We start from the raw sequence: 20,539 nt of genomic DNA, 5'->3' as shown, positions 1-20,539 counted from the left end.
CTTGGACTTCATAATTTATATGATTATGTTTGACTTTCTTATAAGGATATTTGTTAATTTAAGATTGAGTTTAGTAATATTATGTTTAATTTGAGCTTAAGAGTGTTATTATTGTGTTTATTGCTTTATTTGGATGGATTTTAATTTATAGTATTTTTCTAATTTTCTGGTATTTTTCTAATAATTTACAAGTTTTTATAATTTATTATGAATTTTAAAAAATTGTAATTCATTAAATTAAACCGGTCAATCGGTCAAGCCGATGAACCAGTTACCGATGATCAATCCGGCACGAATCAAAATCCGGCTTATAAAACATTGATCACATTAAAAAAAAAACGAAATGACATTAAATGAAAAAAAAAAAAAAGACTTGAGATGACCAAAACAAATTTTTTTTTTACTTAATAAAGGTAGCAAAGATTTTGCTGTGATTATTTTTACCATGTGCCGGCTCCAATTTATTTTTTAAAAGTAAAACTTATCAAACTGTCCATCAGATAACTGATTGATAACTCTCGGGTCCATCCCAACCCTAATAGATTAGTGGAGACCAGAGCTGAGGCCTAGTGAGGGAGATATATAATGTATAGTAGCATTCACACACTTTGAGCTGAACAAGAATCCATCTTGCAAATTGCGATAATGGAAACATCAATGCGATTTGAACTCACGACCTCCCATTTGCGCTAACGATTACTGTGGTCAAGTTCATCATCTCAATAATTAAAAGGTCACAGATCTTGTCCTATAAAAGGATGAAGAAGAAGATGGTCTCTTGCGTAATATATCATCTCTAGCTCTTACAATCAGAAAGAAAAGATTGTCTGAAAATGTCTGTTCATGGTAAGCTGGAGGCTGAAGTAGAAGTGAAGGTTTCTGCAGAAAAGTTCCATGAAGTGTTCAGCTTCAGACCACACCATGTCTCCAACATGATACCTGATCACATACAAGGTTGTGATCTTCATGAAGGGGAGTGGGGTAAACAAGGCAAAGTCATCTCCTGGAACTATATCCATGGTAATGAATAATCTCTACTTTTCAGTTCAATCTTACGCTTTTTACTAAGCATAAGGAGCCCTAGACCTCATATCTAGGGGCTCTGCAATTCTAAGACTTAGAGTGTATAATTCTCTTATGACTATCATCTACTGGTTTGGAAGATGTATCACGTCATATCATAATTTTGTGTTTTCTTCACCAGACTTATTTTCCACCATTGGATCGATGAGAATTGAAGAATCTGGAGAATTTCAAAGTTCCCTCATCACATGCACAAGGGGGTCTATATATTTTTTCAAGTTGCCTAGAGCACTCGCATTAGAGTCTCTTAACATATTCACTATTTTATCTAATTAAACGCAATTTTTTTTTTTGATAATTTACAACATCTCTATTTTGCAATAACTGCATCAGTTTTCTCTATCATAAATCACTTCAATATTAAAATATTACATCTTTATATTAAAAATTCTTAAAATAGTGTATCTATACTTTTTAGAGAGAGGAGATATGAGAGAAAAGATAGTATATTCTAAAATTATGCTTATTATATTTTTAGCGATTCTGAAGCGGAAGCAGCTATTCAAAAGTAGAGAAACACTCTTGCAATTATCTACTCCAGATTCTTCAAAATTCTCCAGATTTATCATTTGCGTTATCTATTTTAACTATTTGCATCATTTTACGTGCCTTGATGCAACTGCTCTTATTAATATTTGAGTTATTATGAGGTATTAATTAATTAATGTTGTGGTGGTGCATGAAATTGTGTGGTAGATGGGGCTGCAAAGGTTGCTAAGGAGAGAGTGGAAGTGATAGATGATGTGAACAAGTTAAACATCTTTCAGAGTGATTGAAGGAGATCTGTTGAATGAGTTCAAGGACTTCTTGATAACTGTTCAAGCTACTCCAAAAGGTACTGAAGGAAGCTTGGTGAAGTGGACTGTTGAGTATGAGAAGCTGAAGCCAGATGTTCCAGACCCACAATCCTTGCTTGAGTTGGCAGTTTCTGTGTCCAAAGGGATTGATGATCACCATACAAGCACCGGTGCCTAGCAAAATATTAAGCCAAATATCAAAGCTCGCACTGCACTGTTACTATTTGTGTGAAGAAATAAGAGGTTCAGAGACCAGAGATTGAACCCTAGCTAGACTGCTTTTTGTGGTTCGAGCTGGCTATTACTTTCATGTACTATGTTTGGGTTGTATTATGTGTGTTTTAAGGCTTTATTGGCACCACTACTCTTTCTGAGTGATGATGTGTGTATATCTGTATATGTATTTTGTGAGTCAATGTTAAATCAGAATGCATATTTTCTAAAACGTTTGGAGCTTATACGTCCACATGACTTTTTTTTTTTTTTTTATAACCAAGAATGATACTATACAAGTTTACCCTTTGGACATCTAATATCGGCCTAAACTCGATCGGGCAGTCAAGCCTGCTTGCAAAGAAATTTCTCACTTGATGATAGGGTAAGTTAGGCTAAAATTAAGTGCATGACCACAAGAGTGGTTTTTTAGTGAGAATCGAACTCATGATCTCCCAACTCCATGCACCACATAATTGTAATTAATAAGAAAAATTTTATAAAAGAAAAAACATCTAAGTGATTTGTATAATAATTGTATCTTAACTCTATAAAGGAAAATGATATTTGTTCCATCGACTGGTGTGTGATTACGATTTAAAGTGTTGTCGAGCCCACACACATACACTTTAAATCATATCCACACACCTCAGTAACTGGGGTCACTGAGATCCCAATTACTGCGACGAGTAGTGCTACTGCTCTATAAATATATATGCATACATATATGTGTGTGATAATACTCACGTGATTATAATTCTATTATTATATTAATATATATATATATATAGACAAATCAAATTAATTTTATATATAATATTCGTTAAAACTTAAAATTTAGCTTGCTTGGGTTCCGACTAATTTATATAATAATTTAAATAAAAAAATTTGCAAACGTCTGCCCTCTCCAATTTCGAAAGGCGTAAAATATATTATCATCATCAAGAAATTTGAGACAAAATCATATCTTTGTCATGATTGATCTTGTAGTTATGACTTGAGGAAGCTAGAGAACTCAAAAAATATAATATTAAAACACATTAAAAAGAAATAATATTAGACATTGCATGGATATACAATATTTATTTTGAATTAGTATAGATATTGTCAACTTTAATGTCAATTCAATGCTATTTATCAATCGCTAAATTCAAATCAAATAAATTGAGTGTCCGGGATCTGCCATAAATAAACTATAAAAGACCGTGCTCTAATATCATGCAAAAAAAAAAAGATGGATTGTTGGATATAAATCTAAAGTATTCTAACATTTTTATGTTGAATTTTATTTTTGCTTCAAACAAAAGAATATTGTTGGATTCGTAAAATCGATCAAAATACTTATTTCAACTTCAAAAAATAAGACTTCAAAGGGATCTGTTATAGTTTATTTACAGTGGAGCTCGGGCATCCAAATAAACTAGTGCAATGAGATGCTTGAACGTGGTCGTCAGATGCTTGAACGATGATGACAGTAAACATAACAACATGAGAGCCTTGTCTTCGTCTTCCAACTTCAAGTCAACCCGTAGAAGGTTATTGACTTTGTGGTTGTGTTAGGCAATATGATCAGATAAATTTGCCCCATCCTCTATTCTGAACGTAAACAAATCACGCTTCAAGAACAGTTTGTTCGTGACGTTCTTCGACATAAATCGACTCTCCAACTTCGTCCACAGCCCCTTCATCGTCTTCTCCTCAATCACATCGTACACGACTGAATCTGCCAGACACATACGAATCGTACTGAACGCAATATCTTCCATATCCTTCCAGTCCTCCGGATCCATCTTGTCTGGTTTCTTCCCTGTTAAAACCTTGTGAACCTTTGATTGGGTCAACAGATCGCTCACCCTCATCTGCCATAGACTGAAGTTGCCCTTGCCATGAAATTTCTCAAACTTAGCATGCATATCCAATCCACTCATCCTGTCTGTAAAAACCTAACCGCCCAAGAATCTGATTCCTGCAACTCCGATACCAATTGTTGAAAACCGGGTTCCCTCACAAACAATGACAGATTATAAAGCATTATAAAGAAGTAATCGAAAAGAGTAAGAGAGACAGGATTTACGAGGTTCGACAATGTGCCTACGTCCTCGGGGTTTTGCGGTTGCTTTTCAATATAGGAAATTCCTTAGTACATTCAGCCAGGGTTTTTAACTCTTATATACTAGCTATCTAGATACCTGAAAATATAATTTTACCCCCATACAAAAATGTAACTTCCCCTTTCTTCATAGTTTTTAGGTAAAATAAAACTTCTAATATGATTCATTATTTAATCGTGTGTATATGTATATACATATCCAAGATTTGTGAAGGACACCACACATTCGATATAGTAGGTTATGTCTTGCCTTTTTTAACCCCTAAAACCTTATCTAATAATATTCTTCTGCCAAAGAAGTCATAATCAACGTAACATCGTAGATTAATAATTGGTGGGGTTAGGTACCCATAGCTGGAGACATGACATGAAAAGAAAAAATGACATCAAATGAAAAAAAGAAAAAGAAAAGAAGCTGGAGACATGAAATGAAATGAAATGAAAAAAGACATCGCATATACATACATACATACATACATATATATATAATTTATTTTAGGAAAATATTTGACAAAAATAACACGTAGCCCATCTATTTGGTAACCCATGGGATCCCAACATATTTATTCCATTGATTTAATCAATGGAATAGTTTTGTTTACACTATTTTATCCCATAATTTATTGTTCAAAATTTATTATTTTAATATTGATTATATTATTTTTTAAAACACAGTTTAGAATTCATTGTTTTAGTTCTGAATTCATTTGTTTTTGAAATTTCATTGAAAAAAACAATGGAATTAAAATTTACCAGATAAAACTCATCGACAATAGATCTTGTTAGAAAGAATTTTATGCACTGATTCTGAATATGTAATTTTTAAAAAAATTTAACATGTATTTTGAGAGTTAAAACGTTTTAAATTTTCGTTTAAGATATTTGGGCTCCAATGTGCTACTACTATATGAACTACCTAACACTACTGAATATTTTAAGGGGGTGGCTGTCCACCTTTGGAGGGTGTCGGTGCTCGGCTATAAAAATTTTACAGTAGGCCCCGCTGTAATATTATTTTCGATTGAAATTTTTTATTTTTTTTAAAAAAAAATCATAATGTGTATTGTTTAGTTTAATGAGTCCAAGTATATATTTTTTATTCAAAACAAAAATCAAATTCATCACGATTGAAATATCGAATGTTTTGAATTTATATCCAACGGTCTAGAATTGTTATGTCTTTTTAATGTCAAATTTTTTTTTCGAACAAAAAAATATATCATTGAATCGTTAGACCAAACATTACACATTTATAATTTTTAAAAATATATTAAAACAATTCGACCCTCATGAGAGCTCCATCGGTATCTACAGTAACCCATCCTTGGGTGCACATAGTAAAACTCACCCAATTATCCATTGGATAACTGGTTGATAAATTTTGGCTCTCCCAATCCTTATAAATTAGTTGAGACCAGGGCCAAGGCCAAGTGCAGGAGATAATGTAGAGTGATATTCATACACGATGGGTTGAGCAAGAGGCACATCGTGCAAATTGAAAATAATGGAAACACCAATGAGACTTAAACTCATGACCTTTCACTTGCGCTAATGATTACCATGGTCAAATTTACCATCTCAATCAATAACCCGTTGTTTGTCAAAAAATCTCTCTCAAACTTATGGACAAAAAAGAAAGAAGACTTGACAAGCAATGAGAAATGTTTAATACATGTAATCACTCTTGAGCAAGTTGCCCAATGCATTACAAATGACTTGTTTATATACAAAGGTACCAACGGGCAAAACAAGTAAATAGGGAAAGAATAAATTTTGTTTTGAAAGCATATATCTCTCGTATCTTCTTTCTTTAACGTTTCCTCTTTGTGAGCCTTGCTTTAGTGAATCCCTTTGCTATTGCCTTGCATAGAATGAGGTTGGTGTCTAACGGTCCAAGAGAGATTTTCTCCTTGACTGACTCTGATTCTTCAATGGTAATAGATGATATGTTTGCTTGATTGTTGGGTTGATGTTTGTGGCTATTGTCAATGGCCAACGGTCCAATAGTTAAACTTGATTGTGCATGATTTCCTCCTTGATTTGTGCGGCTATCTAAGGTGACAAGAGATATATGGGAATTTGCTTGATCTCCTCCATGAGTTGCATGAGTGGTAGGGCTATTATCATTAACACCCTTCCTCAAGTGGGAGAGTGGAATGCAATGAACTCCCAACTTGACTTTAAAGTGGTGAAACAGATGCTTGGGGAGTACTTTAGTGAGAATGTCGGCTGTTTGGTGAGTAGAGGGGATATGACGGGTAACAAGAGCTCCTACAACCACTTTTTCACGAACAAAGTGGAAGTCAATTTCAATGTGTTTGGTACGAGCGTGGAACACAGGATTAATGGTCATATGTAGAGCTCCAAGATTGTCACTGAACAACTGAGGTGGACGAGATAAAAATAATCCAATATCACGAAAGTAGATATGTGAGCCAAGTTATTTCAGCGGCAGTTGAGGCAAGTGCTCGATATTCAGCTTCGGTGCTTGAACGAGATACGGTGGATTGTTTCTTAGAGGACCAGGAGATGCAATTCGCACCAAGGAAGATACAATAAACGGAAGTGCTGCGTCGAGTAACATGACAACCAGCCCAATCTGCATCACAAAATGCATTTAAAGTTAGACTACTTTGAGTGATAAATCTAATACCTTGATCGATGGTGCCCTTTAAGTAGCTTAGTATTCTTTTAACGGCGCGAAGGTGAAGGAGAGTTGGTTTTTGAAGATGTTGATAGACTCTATTAACCGCATGTGTTATATCTGGCCGAGTGAAAGTAAGATATTGTAATGCTCCAACAATGCTGCGGTATTCTGTTTCATTAACAGGCTGACTATCATCCAGGAGTTCAGTAGGTTTAATTGCGATTGGAGTGTTGAGTTTCGTGGCCTCAAGCATTTGGGTGCGTTCATGTAGTTCTCATGTGCACTTTGTTTGAGATAGAAACAACCCTCCATGGAAATATTTAACCTCGATGCCTAAGAAATAGTGAAGAGCCCCAAGATCCTTTAAAGCAAATTCCTCACCAAGTTTGGAGATGATGGCACGAATAAAATTGTCATTATCACATGTAATTATAACATCATCCACATATACAAGTAATAATATGGTATGGTCATTGCTTTTTAAAATGAATAATGAAGAATCAGTTTGTCCACATATAAAACCTAAAGAAAGCAAAAATTGAGATAATCGATCAAACCAAGCTCGTGGAGCTTGTTTTAAACCGTATAGAGATTTTTGAAGTAAGCAAACATGATGGGGAAGAGAATGATTGATAAAACCTGGAGGTTGTTCCATATATACTGTTTCTTTGATAAGTCCATGAAGAAAGGCATTCTTGACATCGAGTTGGCGGATGGTCCACTTTGAGGTGACAGCTATTGCAAGGATGGTGCGAATAGTTGTGGGTTTGACAACCGGACTAAACGTCTCATCAAAATCAATCCCAGGAACTTGAGTAAATCCTGTAGCAACAAGACGAGCTTTATAACGTTCTAAGGACCCATCCTCCTTATATTTGATGCGATACACCCATTTGGAGCGAACAATGTTTGAGTTGGGAGGTCTAGGAACAAGCTTCCAGGTGTTGTTGGCATGAAGAGCATCTATTTCTTCTTGCATAGCTGCTCTCCAGTAGTTGGATTTGAGAGCTGTTTTTAAGGACTTTGGTTCCTCAAACTTTGAGTGTTGTACTGCATTCAGAAGAAACATTTTAGACTTTAATTGAGGATTTTGTTTGAGTGTACCTCGTGTGATGATCGGAGTTGGAGGAGATTGTGTCTGATGACGTGGTTGAGAGCGATGGAAGTTCGACGAATAGTTGTTCCGTGAGATCATTGGTAGCATCATATAATCGTGAAATGTCTGTGTTTATATTGTCATTAATGGCACTTGAAGTGGCTGCGGATGATGCAACTTCTGGGATAATTTGCTTAATTGAGGGAGTAGTTGCATGAGATGGTGTTGTTGAGGCAGTTGTGTCGACAAGATTTCTATCTATGAGAGGAGAGTTCCCTTCCTAAATAGGAGCTTGTTGTATTTCAGTGGGAGACGGATTCTCGTCTGGAATGGCATTTATGGTGACAGAATATTGATCGGTGTGAGGAGAGCTCCCTTCCTGAATGGTAACTGGTCGTATTTCAATGGGAATATAATTCTTTTCCATGACAGTTGCTTCAACATCAAGAGCATTAGGAGTGGTGGATTATGGGATATGGATACCATCCATGGTATGTCTCGGTTGGAAAGAACAACAGTCAATTTCTAGATTGCTTGATGTTGGAGAAGTTGTTTTGGTAGGTGGTGCTAGTGAATGATTCTTCTCAAACCAATCAAAATCATTGGGATATTCTGTAACTGCAAGATCAGTAGAGATATTAGAAGAATTATGCATATAAGGAAAAACTTTTTCGTCAAAAACCACATGTCTTGAAATATAAACTTTATTGGTAGAAGGATCCATGCATCTATAGCCCTTATGAATAGGACTATATCCTAAAAATATACATGGAACAGTTTTCTTAGAAAATTTATTGTTAGAAGAATTTTTTATGTAAGGAAAGCATTTGCAACCAAAAACACGTAATCCACTATAATTAGCATCTTTTTGGAATAACTTTAAGAAAGGGGTTTTCTTATTTAAAATCGAAGAAGGCAAACGATTGATAAGAAAGATGGCAGTTAAGAAAGCATCAACCCAAAAACATAATGGGACATTAACATGAAAAAGTAAAGTGAGCCCTGTTTCGACAATATGACGATGCTTTCTTTCTGCGATGCCATTTTGCTCCGGTGTGTGTGGACAAGATAAACTTTGAATGATGCCGCAAGAGGAAAGGTGATTTGTGAATGTTGTTGAAGTAAATTCTCCTCCGTTGTCGGCTTGAAATACTTTTATTTTCCTGTCAAACTGATTTTCAACCATTCTTTGAAACTTTAAAAAACAATCAAAAAAGTCAGATTTTTTTCTCAAAGGATACAACCATGTGTAACGAGAGAAATCATCAATAAATAAAACATAATATCTGAAATGTTGGATAGAAGAGACCGGAGCCGGCCCCTATAAATCACAATGCACTTTTTCTAAAGGAAATTCGGAGATGCTATTAGAAATGTCAAATGGTAGTTTGCATTGTTTTCCTATTTGACAACTATTACAAATAGCTTTCTTTTCAATCCATCTAGCAATGTTAATAACTTCGCTTCCTTCTAAGATTTTTAAAGAATTTGAGTGGGGATGTCCCATTCGTTGATGCCATAAGAAAGATGCTTCGGCCCCTCCTTTTATTGCTTGAAATGCTCTTATTTTGTCTTGTTCTAATGCATAGAGTTGCCCACGTCTACATCCTTTCGCCAGTATCTGTTTGTTGTAATCCTTGACAACAAAGCCATTAGAGTCAAATTCAAAACTACATGCAATATCATCCGTTAATTGACTAACCGAAATAAGATTTTTTGTTAAATTGGGCACAACAAGAACATCATTTAATACTAATTTTCCATGTGGTATGGGTATATGCATATTACCAGTATGAGAGATAGGTAAATTTTCACCATTTCCAACATAGATTACTTCATTTCCTTCATATAATTTTGGTGAAAAAATCTTACCAATATCATTTGTCATGTGGGTCGTTGCTCCCAGTTGGCATAGAAGTTTGGATCACTTTCATCATTGATGTGCATTGCCGCTAAAGCTGTGGGAACTTCATTTTCCTGATAAGCATAATCATACCTATTATAGCATTTTAGACCCGTATGGTTGTACCTGCCACATATTTGACATGGATTGCCTTGTGCATCATTGTTGGCCTTTTGATTTGTTTCATTTCTAATCTTGTCTCTTTCAGTTCCACCATTGGAATTTCATCCATGAGGATTGTGGTTTCTATTCTGATTATAGTATCCTCTTCCAGCAGGAGTGAAGCCTCGCCCGTGAGAATTGAAACGTCCTCCTCCTCTGCTGAATCTACCACGTCCTCGTTGACCAAGGAAGGTTTGCCCATGATTAATGGTTGCACCTCTTTCCTGTGAAACAATCATCTGTTCATGGTTTTGTAGGGACAAAACAAATTGAGTTAGTGTAGGATATGGTGGTTTAGAAAGCATAGCAATTCTAAACTCGAGATATTTTGGCCCGAGCCCTCGCGCAAAGCAAAAGACTTTCTCAGTCTCTTGTACTGGTTTGTTGATTGCTGCAAGTTTGTCACAAATGGACTTGAATTTTTTGTGATATTCTGAGATTGAAAATTCTCCCTTTGTTAGGCTAAATAGAGAGTCTCGAAGCAGCGTTTCTTTTTCAAATGAATTTGGAAGGAGATGCTCCTCTAGTCCATCCCAAAGTTCCTTTGCTTGGCTGAGCAGCCAGGATTTGAGCAGTCCATCATTGAATTGCCATTTTGACAATTCTGGGTTCGGCTTCTTTTCACCATCTTCACTGGTTATGGTGTCGGATACTTTGTCTTTGGTGAGATGATGTTCTATTCCCAAGCTTTGTATCAAGGGAAAGATTTGAGCTCTCCATAACAAGTAATTGGAGATTTCCAACTTGATTGAGACCATGCTTTTGCACTGGTGAAATTCGAGGATTGAAAGTTGTGGCTCTTTGGTGGTCATTTTTCGAAGGATCAGAGTTGGCTTCGATACCATGAAAAAATCTCTCTCAAACTTATGGACAAAAAAAGAAAGAAGACTTGACAAGCAATGAGAAATGTTTAATACATGTAATCACTCTTGAGCAAGTTGCCCAATGCATTACAAATGACTTGTTTATATACAAAGGTACCAACGGGCAAAACAAGTAAATAAGGAAAGAATAAATTTTGTTTTGAAAGCATATATCTCTCATATCTTCTTTCTTTAACGTTTCCTCTTTGTGAGCCTTGCTTTAGTGAATCCCTTTGCTATTGCCTTGCATAGAATGAGGTTGGTGTCTAACGGTCCAAGAGAGATTTTCTCCTTGACTGACTTTGATTCTTCAATGGTAATAGATGATATGTTTGCTTGATTGTTGGGTTGATGTTTGTGGCTATTGTCAATGGCCAACGGTCCAATAGTTAAAACTTGATTGTGCATGATTTCCTCCTTGATTTGTGTGGCTATCTAAGGTGACAAGAGATATATGGGAATTTGCTTGATCTCCTCCATGAGTTGCATGAGTGGTAGGGCTATTATCATTAACAGTTTGTACCCTCCCCATCTAACCACCCGATAATTACAAACTACATAAATCCTGTAGTGATCTTAATAATATGAACAAAACATGATTACTTACTTAAACCCGAGATTTGTCAAATCCCACTGGGGGTGAAAGTGCGAATTTTCCTAGAGGGTTGGGGTGTGAGTGTAATTATCCCGAATAAGCTTGATAACAAAAAGAAAAAATATTTTCTTTTTAATGAGTAAACTCTCCAGATGGGAAAAATAAACAAAAGAGTGTTATAGAATATAAACTCGAAAATCATGATAAATAATTATTCCAATTCTATAAAATGGAAATAATTAATTTGAAAGGTGATGCATGGAACAATGAACTTAAAATTAAAAAAAAGAAGAAGAAGAAATAGCTAGCGATATATGTAGAACCTAAAAGAAATTGTAATCGCTGCCTCCGGATCCCACACAAAGTTTAATCCCTAATATCTGATGTTGGTTCCGCTCCTGTACCAAAGCATGAATCACATGTGACAATAACAGCTTCTAGAAAAAGAATAAAGAAGTAATTGTAATTAAAAAAAAATTGCAAATTAGGTTGCTTCAATAATTACAAGGTCACAGATCTTGTCCTATAAAAGGATCAAGAAGAAGATGGTCTCTTGCATAATAGATCATCTCTAACTCTTACAATCAGAAAGAAAAGAATATTGTCTGAAAATGTCTGTCCATGGTAAGCTGGAGGTTGAAGTGAAAGTGAAGGTTTCTGCAGAAAAGTTTCATGAAGTGTTCAGCTTCAGACCACACCATGTCTCCAACATGATACCTGATCACATACAAGGTTGTGAACTTCATGAAGGGGAGTGGGGTAAACAAGGCAAAGTCATCTCCTGGAACTATTTCCATGGTAATTTAATTTATATATATTTATCTCAAGTCCACATAATAATATTCTTGTTCTTTTTTTTTTCTTTCAAAATTGTCATCTTTGATTAATAAGGTTATATTTTTAATCTTTTGAGAGGTAAATTCAAAAAAAAAATAATAATCTAGACCAGATTCAAGTTGCTTATCATAATTTGATTAATTTCAACAAATAATCTCTATTTTTTGAGTTCAATCTCAAGCTTTTTACTAATGATAAGGAGCACTAGCCCGCATCTCCGGATCTAGTCGGCCGTTGTCATTTTGATGCGCAAAGCGACACGATAAAGCGGTGCCCTATAAAAAAAACGTAAAATGAGACAGTAGTCACACAATTTTTATATGTGAGAAGTCATCAATAAGTTTAAAACAAAATATAAATATAAAATTTGATCTTGGTGTTTTACAAGTACCAAAATCCAGTTCACATGCAAAGGTTACTAAAGAATAAGATTTTAGACTTATTTTGAGCTACTTTTAAAAAAAAAAAAATTTGTGGTGTCCTAGGCCAATTTGGTGCCCAAATTAAGCCCTAACTAGCTTGAGTTGCTTTAGGCTAGGGCCAGCCTTGGGCTTTGCATTTCTTACAATGTATAATTATCATATAATGTTTGGGATGCGTCATACCACACTTTTGTGTTTTCTCCACCAGACTCGTTATCCACTATTGAATATAAATTGCAGAATCTGCGAAATTCCAGAATTCCCTCGTCCCACGCATAAAAGGGTTCTCTATTTTCAAGTTGCTTATTAATTTTATAGTAATTATGAGTTATTAATTAATGTTGTGGCGGTGCATGAAATTGTGTGGTAGATGGGGTTGCAAAGGTTGCTAAGGAGAGAGTGGAAGTGATAGATGATGTGAACAACTTATCATCTTTCAGAGTGATTGAAGGAGATCTGTTGAATGAGTTCAAGGACTTCCTGATAACTGTTCAAGCTACTCCAAAAGGTACGGAAGGAAGCTTGGTGAAGTGGACTTTTGAGTATGAGAAGCTGAAGCCAGATGTTCCAGACCCACAATCCTTGCTTGACTTTGTAGTTTCTATGTCCAAAGGCATTGATGATCACCATACCAGCACCAATGCCTAGCAAAATATTAATTAAGCCAAATCTCAAAGCAAGCACTACAGTTCTACGACTTGTGTGAAAGAAATAAGAGGTTCAGAAGACCAGAGAAGAGATTGAACCCTAGCTAGACTGCTTTTGTGGTGCGAGCTGGCTATTACTTTCATGTACTATGTTTGGGTTGTATTATGTGTGTGTGTTTAAGGCTTTATTGGCACCATTCCTCTTTCTTTGAGTGATGATGTGTACGTGCATATATCTATCTATGTATTTTGTGAGTCAATGTTAAATCAAAATGCATGTTTTCTAAAACGTTTGGAGTTTATACATCGCGCCACATGACTTTTTTTTGCTAACCGAGAATGATGCCATACAAGTTTACTCTTTGAATATTTGATATGGACTTAAAGTCAGGCCATCAAACCTGTTCGCCTAGAAGTTTCCCATCTGAAAATAGGATAAATTTGGTCAAAATCCAGTGCATGGTCATAGGGGTATTAAAGTTGCCAGTGGTAATCGAACTTAGGATCTCCCGAGTCTATGCGCCACATGATCATTGTAACCAATATAAAAAATTGTACAAAAAAATAAAATAAAATCTATGTGATTTGTATAATAATTGTATATTCTCTCTATAAACATGTATGATCATGCTAACGTGGTTATATTACTATAACATATATATATATATAAATATCAAATTAATTTTATATATAATATTCGTTAAAACTTAAAATTTAGCATGCTTGAGTTCCGACTAATTTATATAATAATTTAAAGGGAAAATGAGAGATAAGTCCCTCATTAGAGGTTTTGTATAATAATTTTTGACGAATTAAGTAATAATTGACGGCTGGTGATGACTAGGCTTTGATCGAACTTACCTAGAACTTAATTTCGGTACTTCATTCGTTGAAAACGATGGTCGGACGGCCAACTTTTGGTGGTCGACGTGAAGGAAGATGAAGAGAGAAGAAGAGAGAGAAAAAAAAGAGGAGGAAGAAGAATCAACGAGCGTGACAGTATGATAGATCTTAGGCGCAAGTAAAATATATTATCACCATGAAGAAATTTGAGACAAAATCCTATCTTTGTCATGATTGATCTTGTAGTTACTTAATTTAGTTATGACTTGGGGAAGCTAGAATAACGCAAAATATAATATTAAAACACATTAAAAAATAAATAATATGGATATACAAGATTTATTTTGAATTGGTATAGATCTTGTCAACTTTAATGTCAATTCAATGCTATTTATCTAACGCTAAATCCAAACCATATAAATTGAGTGTCCGAGATATGTGGCAAATAAACTACAGAAGAGGACACTCTAATATCATACATAAAAATTATGGATCGTTGGATATAAATCCAGAATATTCTAACATTTTTTATGTTAAATTTGATTTTTACTTCAAACAAAAAAAATATTATTGAATTCGTAAAACCGATCAAAATAGGACTTCAAAGGGATCTGTTGTAGTTTATTTACAACGGAGCTCGGGCATCCAAATAAATATATGTGATTGTTATATATGAAGCTTCAGTGACATTATTTCATGTAATTAGATAATTTATCTTCTTAAAGATAATAAGTTTCATGGTAGGAATTGTTTCATTTTCATAGATTTGGACAGCTGTTAATTTGTCCCTCCATTAACTCTCAAATTGGGGTCCAATGACAATAAATTGGCTTTGGACGATTGTGTTATAAAATTAATATGATGATTGATGACAAAGATAAATTAGTTTTTCTTATTCTTTCAGTTGATTTATATATATTACCTTATTCTATCATTTAAATTACGTATAGTTAAGTGGTGTATTAATTTGTTGGTTGAGTTAGGTATATTATATCTAAACAAGGAAAAATAAATAAAATTAGATATTGCATGGACATACAAGATTTATCTTGAATAGGTATGAGATCTTGTCAGCTTTGCTGTCACTTCAATGCTATTGATCTATTGATAAAATCAAATCAAATAAATTATACGTGATTGGTATATATGAACTATTTAACCATTTGGAAAATAGCTTACTTATTGAATTTCTCATAGGCCAAACTGTATTGATGAGGGAGATCTTTAGTTCGATCACCTCCCACAATGCCCTTATGGTTAAACGTTGGGAATTGGTCCAACGTACTCTATCGTCTGGTGAAAAGCTTCTTTGACTCGAGTTTAAACGTATATCAGATGCTCAAACGATAAACTTGTATATAAAAAAAATGTTTGAATCATTTTGGTATAAGAGTAAATAATGAAGTAGTACATTAATTTGTTGCCTGAGTTTGGTATATCCAAACAATGAAAAAAATCAATGATTTACATTTTCATTTTTTAAAATAATAGTACAGAATAGCTGGTAATTACTTGGTGAGCCAGTTGACAACGTGATCAGTTATTTATACCTGATCTGCGTATGAGATGAGACCACATGTAACATCAACTATAGCTTAAATTAAGCAATAAAATGACTGTCTGAGATGATGTAATTAAATGTGAATCATATCGTGGCAATGTTCGGTGTAGTATTGTGTCGTTCGGTGTTTGTCCTTTTCTTTATATGTAGTTCTCATATTGTGGGATGTAATCCATCTTTGTTGTGACTCGAGTGCCTTTGGGTCTTAGATTCTCCCACCTATTTTATTAGATAAATGAATACAATTCGATATGTTGGGACCCTTTTAAGGAAAATATGTGAATGAGGTGTGACATTTTTGACACAACTTCCAGATTATAAACAATAAGAAATGATTAATTGACTCAATAATTGATCTTGTATAAAAAGCATTCGGGCCCAACATGATCCATTTCATACTTTTACAATTATTAGCTTTGTAAGTTAGAACATGTTCCATAAGTTTGCCAAAGAAATGACTCTGTACGGGAAAGATGTAAGCAGATATCATGCATGGACATGAAAACTAGTGCTGACATGGCTCACCAAGTGTTACGTATTTGGAGTTACAGAGAGTTTTCACTATTTTAGATAAAGAATACAAGATATCAGCTGGAGGGTTACAATGACACTTATATACACTAACCTTACTTAACAGTTGGGACGAAAATAACATTAAAGGCCCCCAAAAGAATTTGTAAAACGACGTAGCATACAACGAGAAGATTTGTGTGGGCCCTTATATTTAAAGCAAACCATCCATTACATGCCACGTCAAGTTGGGATAACGTTGGTATATCAAAAGTTGAGATACCTAGCAAAACCAGTTTTCTTTTCGAGCGGCCCAGGCCCAATATGCAACCCAAATGTCAATTGAAGGCCCAGTCGATGCCAGGCCCAGAGAGGGTCATCATTGCCGGTTTGATTCGTGTGTTTTGCACCGTTGACGCTCAAGGCGAAGATCAAACTCCGCGGTTTACGCAACACTTCTCGGTTTCTCATTGGACCTCTCCGACCCACTTCTCTCTCATTTTTCTAAGCAGCCATCGCCGCTCTCGCGTTTCTCGCACCAACAATCTAACACTTCAAATCTCTCTCATTTCGACGAATCTTGATAGATAGGTGCGTGGTTTATATTCTTACACTCTGTTTCTATTAGGTCATGAACTATTCTTGATTTGATGTTATTTTGTTTTTCCCCATTGATTTTGTTGATTAGATCTGGAATTATTGCGTTCTTGGGTTTTCTTTGGGATGATGACTTTATTTGTTTGGTTGGTGGGAAAATGCTGAAATTGGAAGAGGCGGATTGCTTGAATTGGATAATACCTTTTTATAATCTCTTTGTGGCAACAGAGTTGCTTATGGCCGTTCGATAAATTTGAGTTGACATATCGTTGTTAGTTAAAGGGATCTGTGTAGTTTCCACGATAAATGACCCAAAGGATACGAAAATGATGGCGTCGTTTATAATTCTGTACTTTGATTTTCTTTTATTTCAAGCGACCTTGAAAGGGCCCTTGTGAGCTTTTCTCTGGTGAAGAGATCAGATAGAGATATAAATGTGAGATTTAACATTCCACTATAATTCATTACTGGGGAGAATGCTGGGAATTATTAGGTAATTTAGGTTTTCACTCAAGTCTCTAGTGATGGTTTGGTTAGCAATTTGTGGGTTTGAAGTAAATAGAAGATATAAAAAATAGAGTTGCATGCATTGTCTTCTTTTCGTTTTTGTTCATGGCTAATGAAAATGTAACTATCATCTTTTCGGCAGTTGAGAAAACTGGTGAAGTTGTTTTATGTTTGACAGGCAGATTGAGATATTGTAATTTTGGCTATTGAGAGAAAATAAGATTCAACTTGACAGTTTATTTTGAAATATTCCTACTCTTTTAGATGTTCTTTTAGAGGATTGAAACAATAACTGTTGTATTTAAACATTTTATTTTTTACTTTGATGGGAAATGAAGCTTTAGTACTCACTTGCTGTTGCTGCTTTTGAATCTTTAATTATATATATAAAGAGAAAATTGTGTTGATCATATCTATTATATCAACGCCTGCAATTACTCTACCGAATTGTAAAATAGTCTGCTGAAGAAAAGATGTCGCCCGACTCATCACGAGAGGAAAATGTCTACATGGCCAAGTTGGCTGAACAGGCTGAAAGATATGAGGAAATGGTGGAGTTCATGGAGAAAGTTGCAAAGACAGTGGATGTTGACGAGCTGACTGTTGAGGAACGAAACCTCCTTTCTGTAGCTTACAAAAATGTGATAGGGGCAAGGAGGGCCTCATGGAGGATTATCTCTTCCATTGAGCAGAAGGAAGAGAGTAGGGGAAATGAAGACCATGTTAATATCATCAAGGAGTACCGGGGCAAGATTGAGTCTGAGCTAAGCAAGATCTGTGATGGGATTTTGAACATTCTAGAGTCGCATCTCATCCCCTCAGTCAGTTCCGCTGAGTCCAAGGTGTTTTATCTTAAGATGAAAGGTGATTATCACAGGTACCTGGCTGAGTTTAAGACTGGAGCTGAGAGGAAGGAAGCTGCAGAGAGCACTTTGTTGGCTTACAAGTCCGCCCAGGTGTGTGATCAAGCCATGATGGCATACATTCCCATTCTTTGCATTTTCCCCGACTCACACCTAATTTTCCTTGTGTTTATTGCTTTGCTGCTTTCACTTTGGATGCAGGACATTGCTCTGGCTGAACTAGCCCCTACTCACCCTATAAGGCTGGGACTTGCATTGAATTTCTCTGTTTTCTATTATGAAATCCTCAATTCCCCTGATCGTGCTTGCAATCTTGCGAAGCAGGTATTTTTTATTGATTTGTAATGTCGTATTTTCTGCTTTGTCTTTGTTTTAATTTGCAAGTTACAAAATGCAGATTCATGTTCTTTTCTTTGTGTTTGTTGATCATTGAGAATTTGTGGAGCTGGTGCATTTTCTGCCATTCATGCTTTAGGTTATTATTTGCTTATGATGTTTTGATTCTTTTTAATATTATGAGCACAGTCATATAATGTAAAGGTTCCAAACTTTCATTTGGGATTTTATTTCTGTACATTGTTGTGCTCATGTCTTTCACTAAGACAGTAAGACTCAATTTTTTTTTTCTTGTGAATATGTCGTTTCCCTAACTTGGTGTTTGGGTGCTCTCAATGAGAGATGGTTCCAGAATGACTTATGACCCCATAGTTTTTCAACTTGAGCTTGATTTGCGAATATCTTGATGAATGTCACGAACCATTTATTTCCGGTGGACAAAAAACCATATGCATGATGGATTATGTTTCCTCTTCCTCTTTTACTTCATTCTTGTTCAGATAGGACTTTTCAGATTTGTAGTTTTCTATATGTAGACATATCAAGCTTTTTGATTCTTCAGAGTTTTTTATTGGAGCAGCGGAGCAGGCCCAGCTTTGATTCATTTATATCATCTCAACTTTATTAATAATGTTTTTGAGTGCAATTTAATTGGTCAAATAGCGTGAATTTGACAGATATAGTAAATATTGAATGGTTAAATTAGGTTGGGTTTGCTTTACTCGAAGCACCAAGAATTTGTTCAGTGTTCACATTTATTTTTCACAAACTGTTTTGACACGAAGTCGCACTTTCAGAATGAATTTTTGGAGGGTTTTCCTTACCATCTTCTAGTGTTTATTCCCTTTTCTTTGTCTTTTCCTACCCTACTCTCCGAACCCCCACCCCCCAAAATCTCTCTCTTTTTTTTTTATTGGGGAAATACATGAACTTGTTGATGTGGTTGGTGGGTAGGGTTTACCGTGAGAGAACTGTTTTGCTTGCCTATACGAAAATTTTAAATTACCCAGAGATAAATTGTAGAATAGCTCTTCCTTTACAGTATTGGGATTTGGATTACATGCAAGTTTCGTAATGGCCAAACCTGTCTTGGCTGGCAGGCTTTTGATGAGGCTATCTCTGAGCTGGACACCTTGGGTGAGGAATCATACAAGGACAGTACCTTGATCATGCAACTTCTCCGAGACAATCTGACACTTTGGACTTCTGATATCACGGTTCGTGTAACTTTCTCATACCCTTGATGGCATTTATTTGGCGATCTTTAAGTGCCCTGGCAACTAATGCTGGTTAACAAGATTGATTATACGTCGTCTTACCGTCATTGTTCTGGGTTTCAGGATGATGCTGGAGATGAAATAAAGGAGGCATCATCGAAACGCGAATCTGGCGAGGGGCGGCAGTCGTGATTTTAGATATCGCAGACTATCCTATCCTGTACTTTTTTTTAAACTTGCGACATTTACTTAGTTTTAGATGCCTTGTGGGTTGTTGTTTCTGGATTTCTTTATGTATTTGGTGATCTTGATTGCAGACAGCTCCTAGGTTTTAAATGTTCCAGGTAGATCATAATTGTGCTTTTATTATTTTTGATGAAGCTTTGATTGGTTTGGCCTTCTTGTTTAATCCAATTCGTTATGCCTATATACGGTGTTGCCATTTTCTCCGGCAGCCGGATTGGACACTTTTCTTCACGGTTAGCCGCAATTTCAAAGTCAAATTCTGGTGAAACCAGCCACTAACGACAACCAATGATGGTTGGGGATTCGTCATGGTGTTCCGGCACTTCTTTTTGGTGGGTTAGCGGCCCTTGATTAGTGGTTGGACGGCAGCCGTCCATCAGACCCACTAATCTGCAACATATGTTATCTATTTCATATGTTATTTGTTTCATATGTTAATCTGTTTTTTATATATATTTTTTATATGTGCTTTATTATATTTGTG

General features: G+C 35.5%; 2 protein-coding genes and 1 pseudogene across 3 annotated transcripts; all 3 read left to right on the top strand.

Moving 5' to 3' along the window:
• Window positions 1-768: 768 nt before the first annotated feature.
• LOC119998216 lies at window positions 769-2,346 on the top strand (annotated as a pseudogene).
• Window positions 2,347-12,018: 9,672 nt separating this feature from the next.
• Window positions 12,019-13,677, top strand: LOC119998215 (MLP-like protein 31). Its single transcript, XM_038845481.1, has 2 exons — window positions 12,019-12,267; window positions 13,099-13,677. Exons 1-2 carry the CDS (start codon window positions 12,081-12,083, stop codon window positions 13,374-13,376), a joined length of 465 nt encoding a protein of 154 aa, XP_038701409.1. The 5' UTR covers window positions 12,019-12,080; the 3' UTR covers window positions 13,377-13,677.
• A 3,023-nt stretch (window positions 13,678-16,700) lies between these two features.
• On the top strand, window positions 16,701-20,236 carry LOC119998763 (14-3-3-like protein A). 2 transcript variants are annotated; one of them, XM_038846168.1, is made up of 5 exons: window positions 16,701-16,880; window positions 17,786-18,349; window positions 18,458-18,580; window positions 19,693-19,809; window positions 19,933-20,236. In XM_038846168.1, exons 2-5 carry the CDS (start codon window positions 17,867-17,869, stop codon window positions 19,999-20,001), a joined length of 792 nt encoding a protein of 263 aa, XP_038702096.1. In that variant the 5' UTR covers window positions 16,701-16,880; window positions 17,786-17,866; the 3' UTR covers window positions 20,002-20,236. The 2 variants fall into 2 exon arrangements, with proteins under 2 accessions (XP_038702096.1, XP_038702095.1); XM_038846167.1 differs by having other exon boundaries at window positions 16,703-16,880; window positions 17,852-18,349.
• Window positions 20,237-20,539: the final 303 nt, after the last annotated feature.

The sequence above is a fragment of the Tripterygium wilfordii genome, chromosome 5, assembly GCF_013401445.1.
Source record: "Tripterygium wilfordii isolate XIE 37 chromosome 5, ASM1340144v1, whole genome shotgun sequence".
Taxonomy (NCBI): Eukaryota; Viridiplantae; Streptophyta; class Magnoliopsida; order Celastrales; family Celastraceae; genus Tripterygium; species Tripterygium wilfordii.
Note: the sequence above shows the minus strand (reverse complement) of the source record. Positions and strands in the feature narration are given on the sequence as shown.

What these genes read in the sequence shown, in the direction of transcription:
- LOC119998215 (XM_038845481.1), top strand. Translation starts at nt 12,081, where the DNA reads ATGTCTGTCCATGGTAAGCTGGAGGTTGAAGTGAAAGTGAAGGTTTCT. An exon ending in CTCCTGGAACTATTTCCATG is followed by an intron (nt 12,268 to 13,098) that starts GTAATTTAATTT and finishes ATTGTGTGGTAG; the next exon opens with ATGGGGTTGCAAAGGTTGCT.
- LOC119998763 (XM_038846168.1), top strand. Translation starts at nt 17,867, where the DNA reads ATGTCGCCCGACTCATCACGAGAGGAAAATGTCTACATGGCCAAGTTG. An exon ending in CTTGCAATCTTGCGAAGCAG is followed by an intron (nt 18,581 to 19,692) that starts GTATTTTTTATT and finishes CTTGGCTGGCAG; the next exon opens with GCTTTTGATGAGGCTATCTC. An exon ending in TTTGGACTTCTGATATCACG is followed by an intron (nt 19,810 to 19,932) that starts GTTCGTGTAACT and finishes TCTGGGTTTCAG; the next exon opens with GATGATGCTGGAGATGAAAT.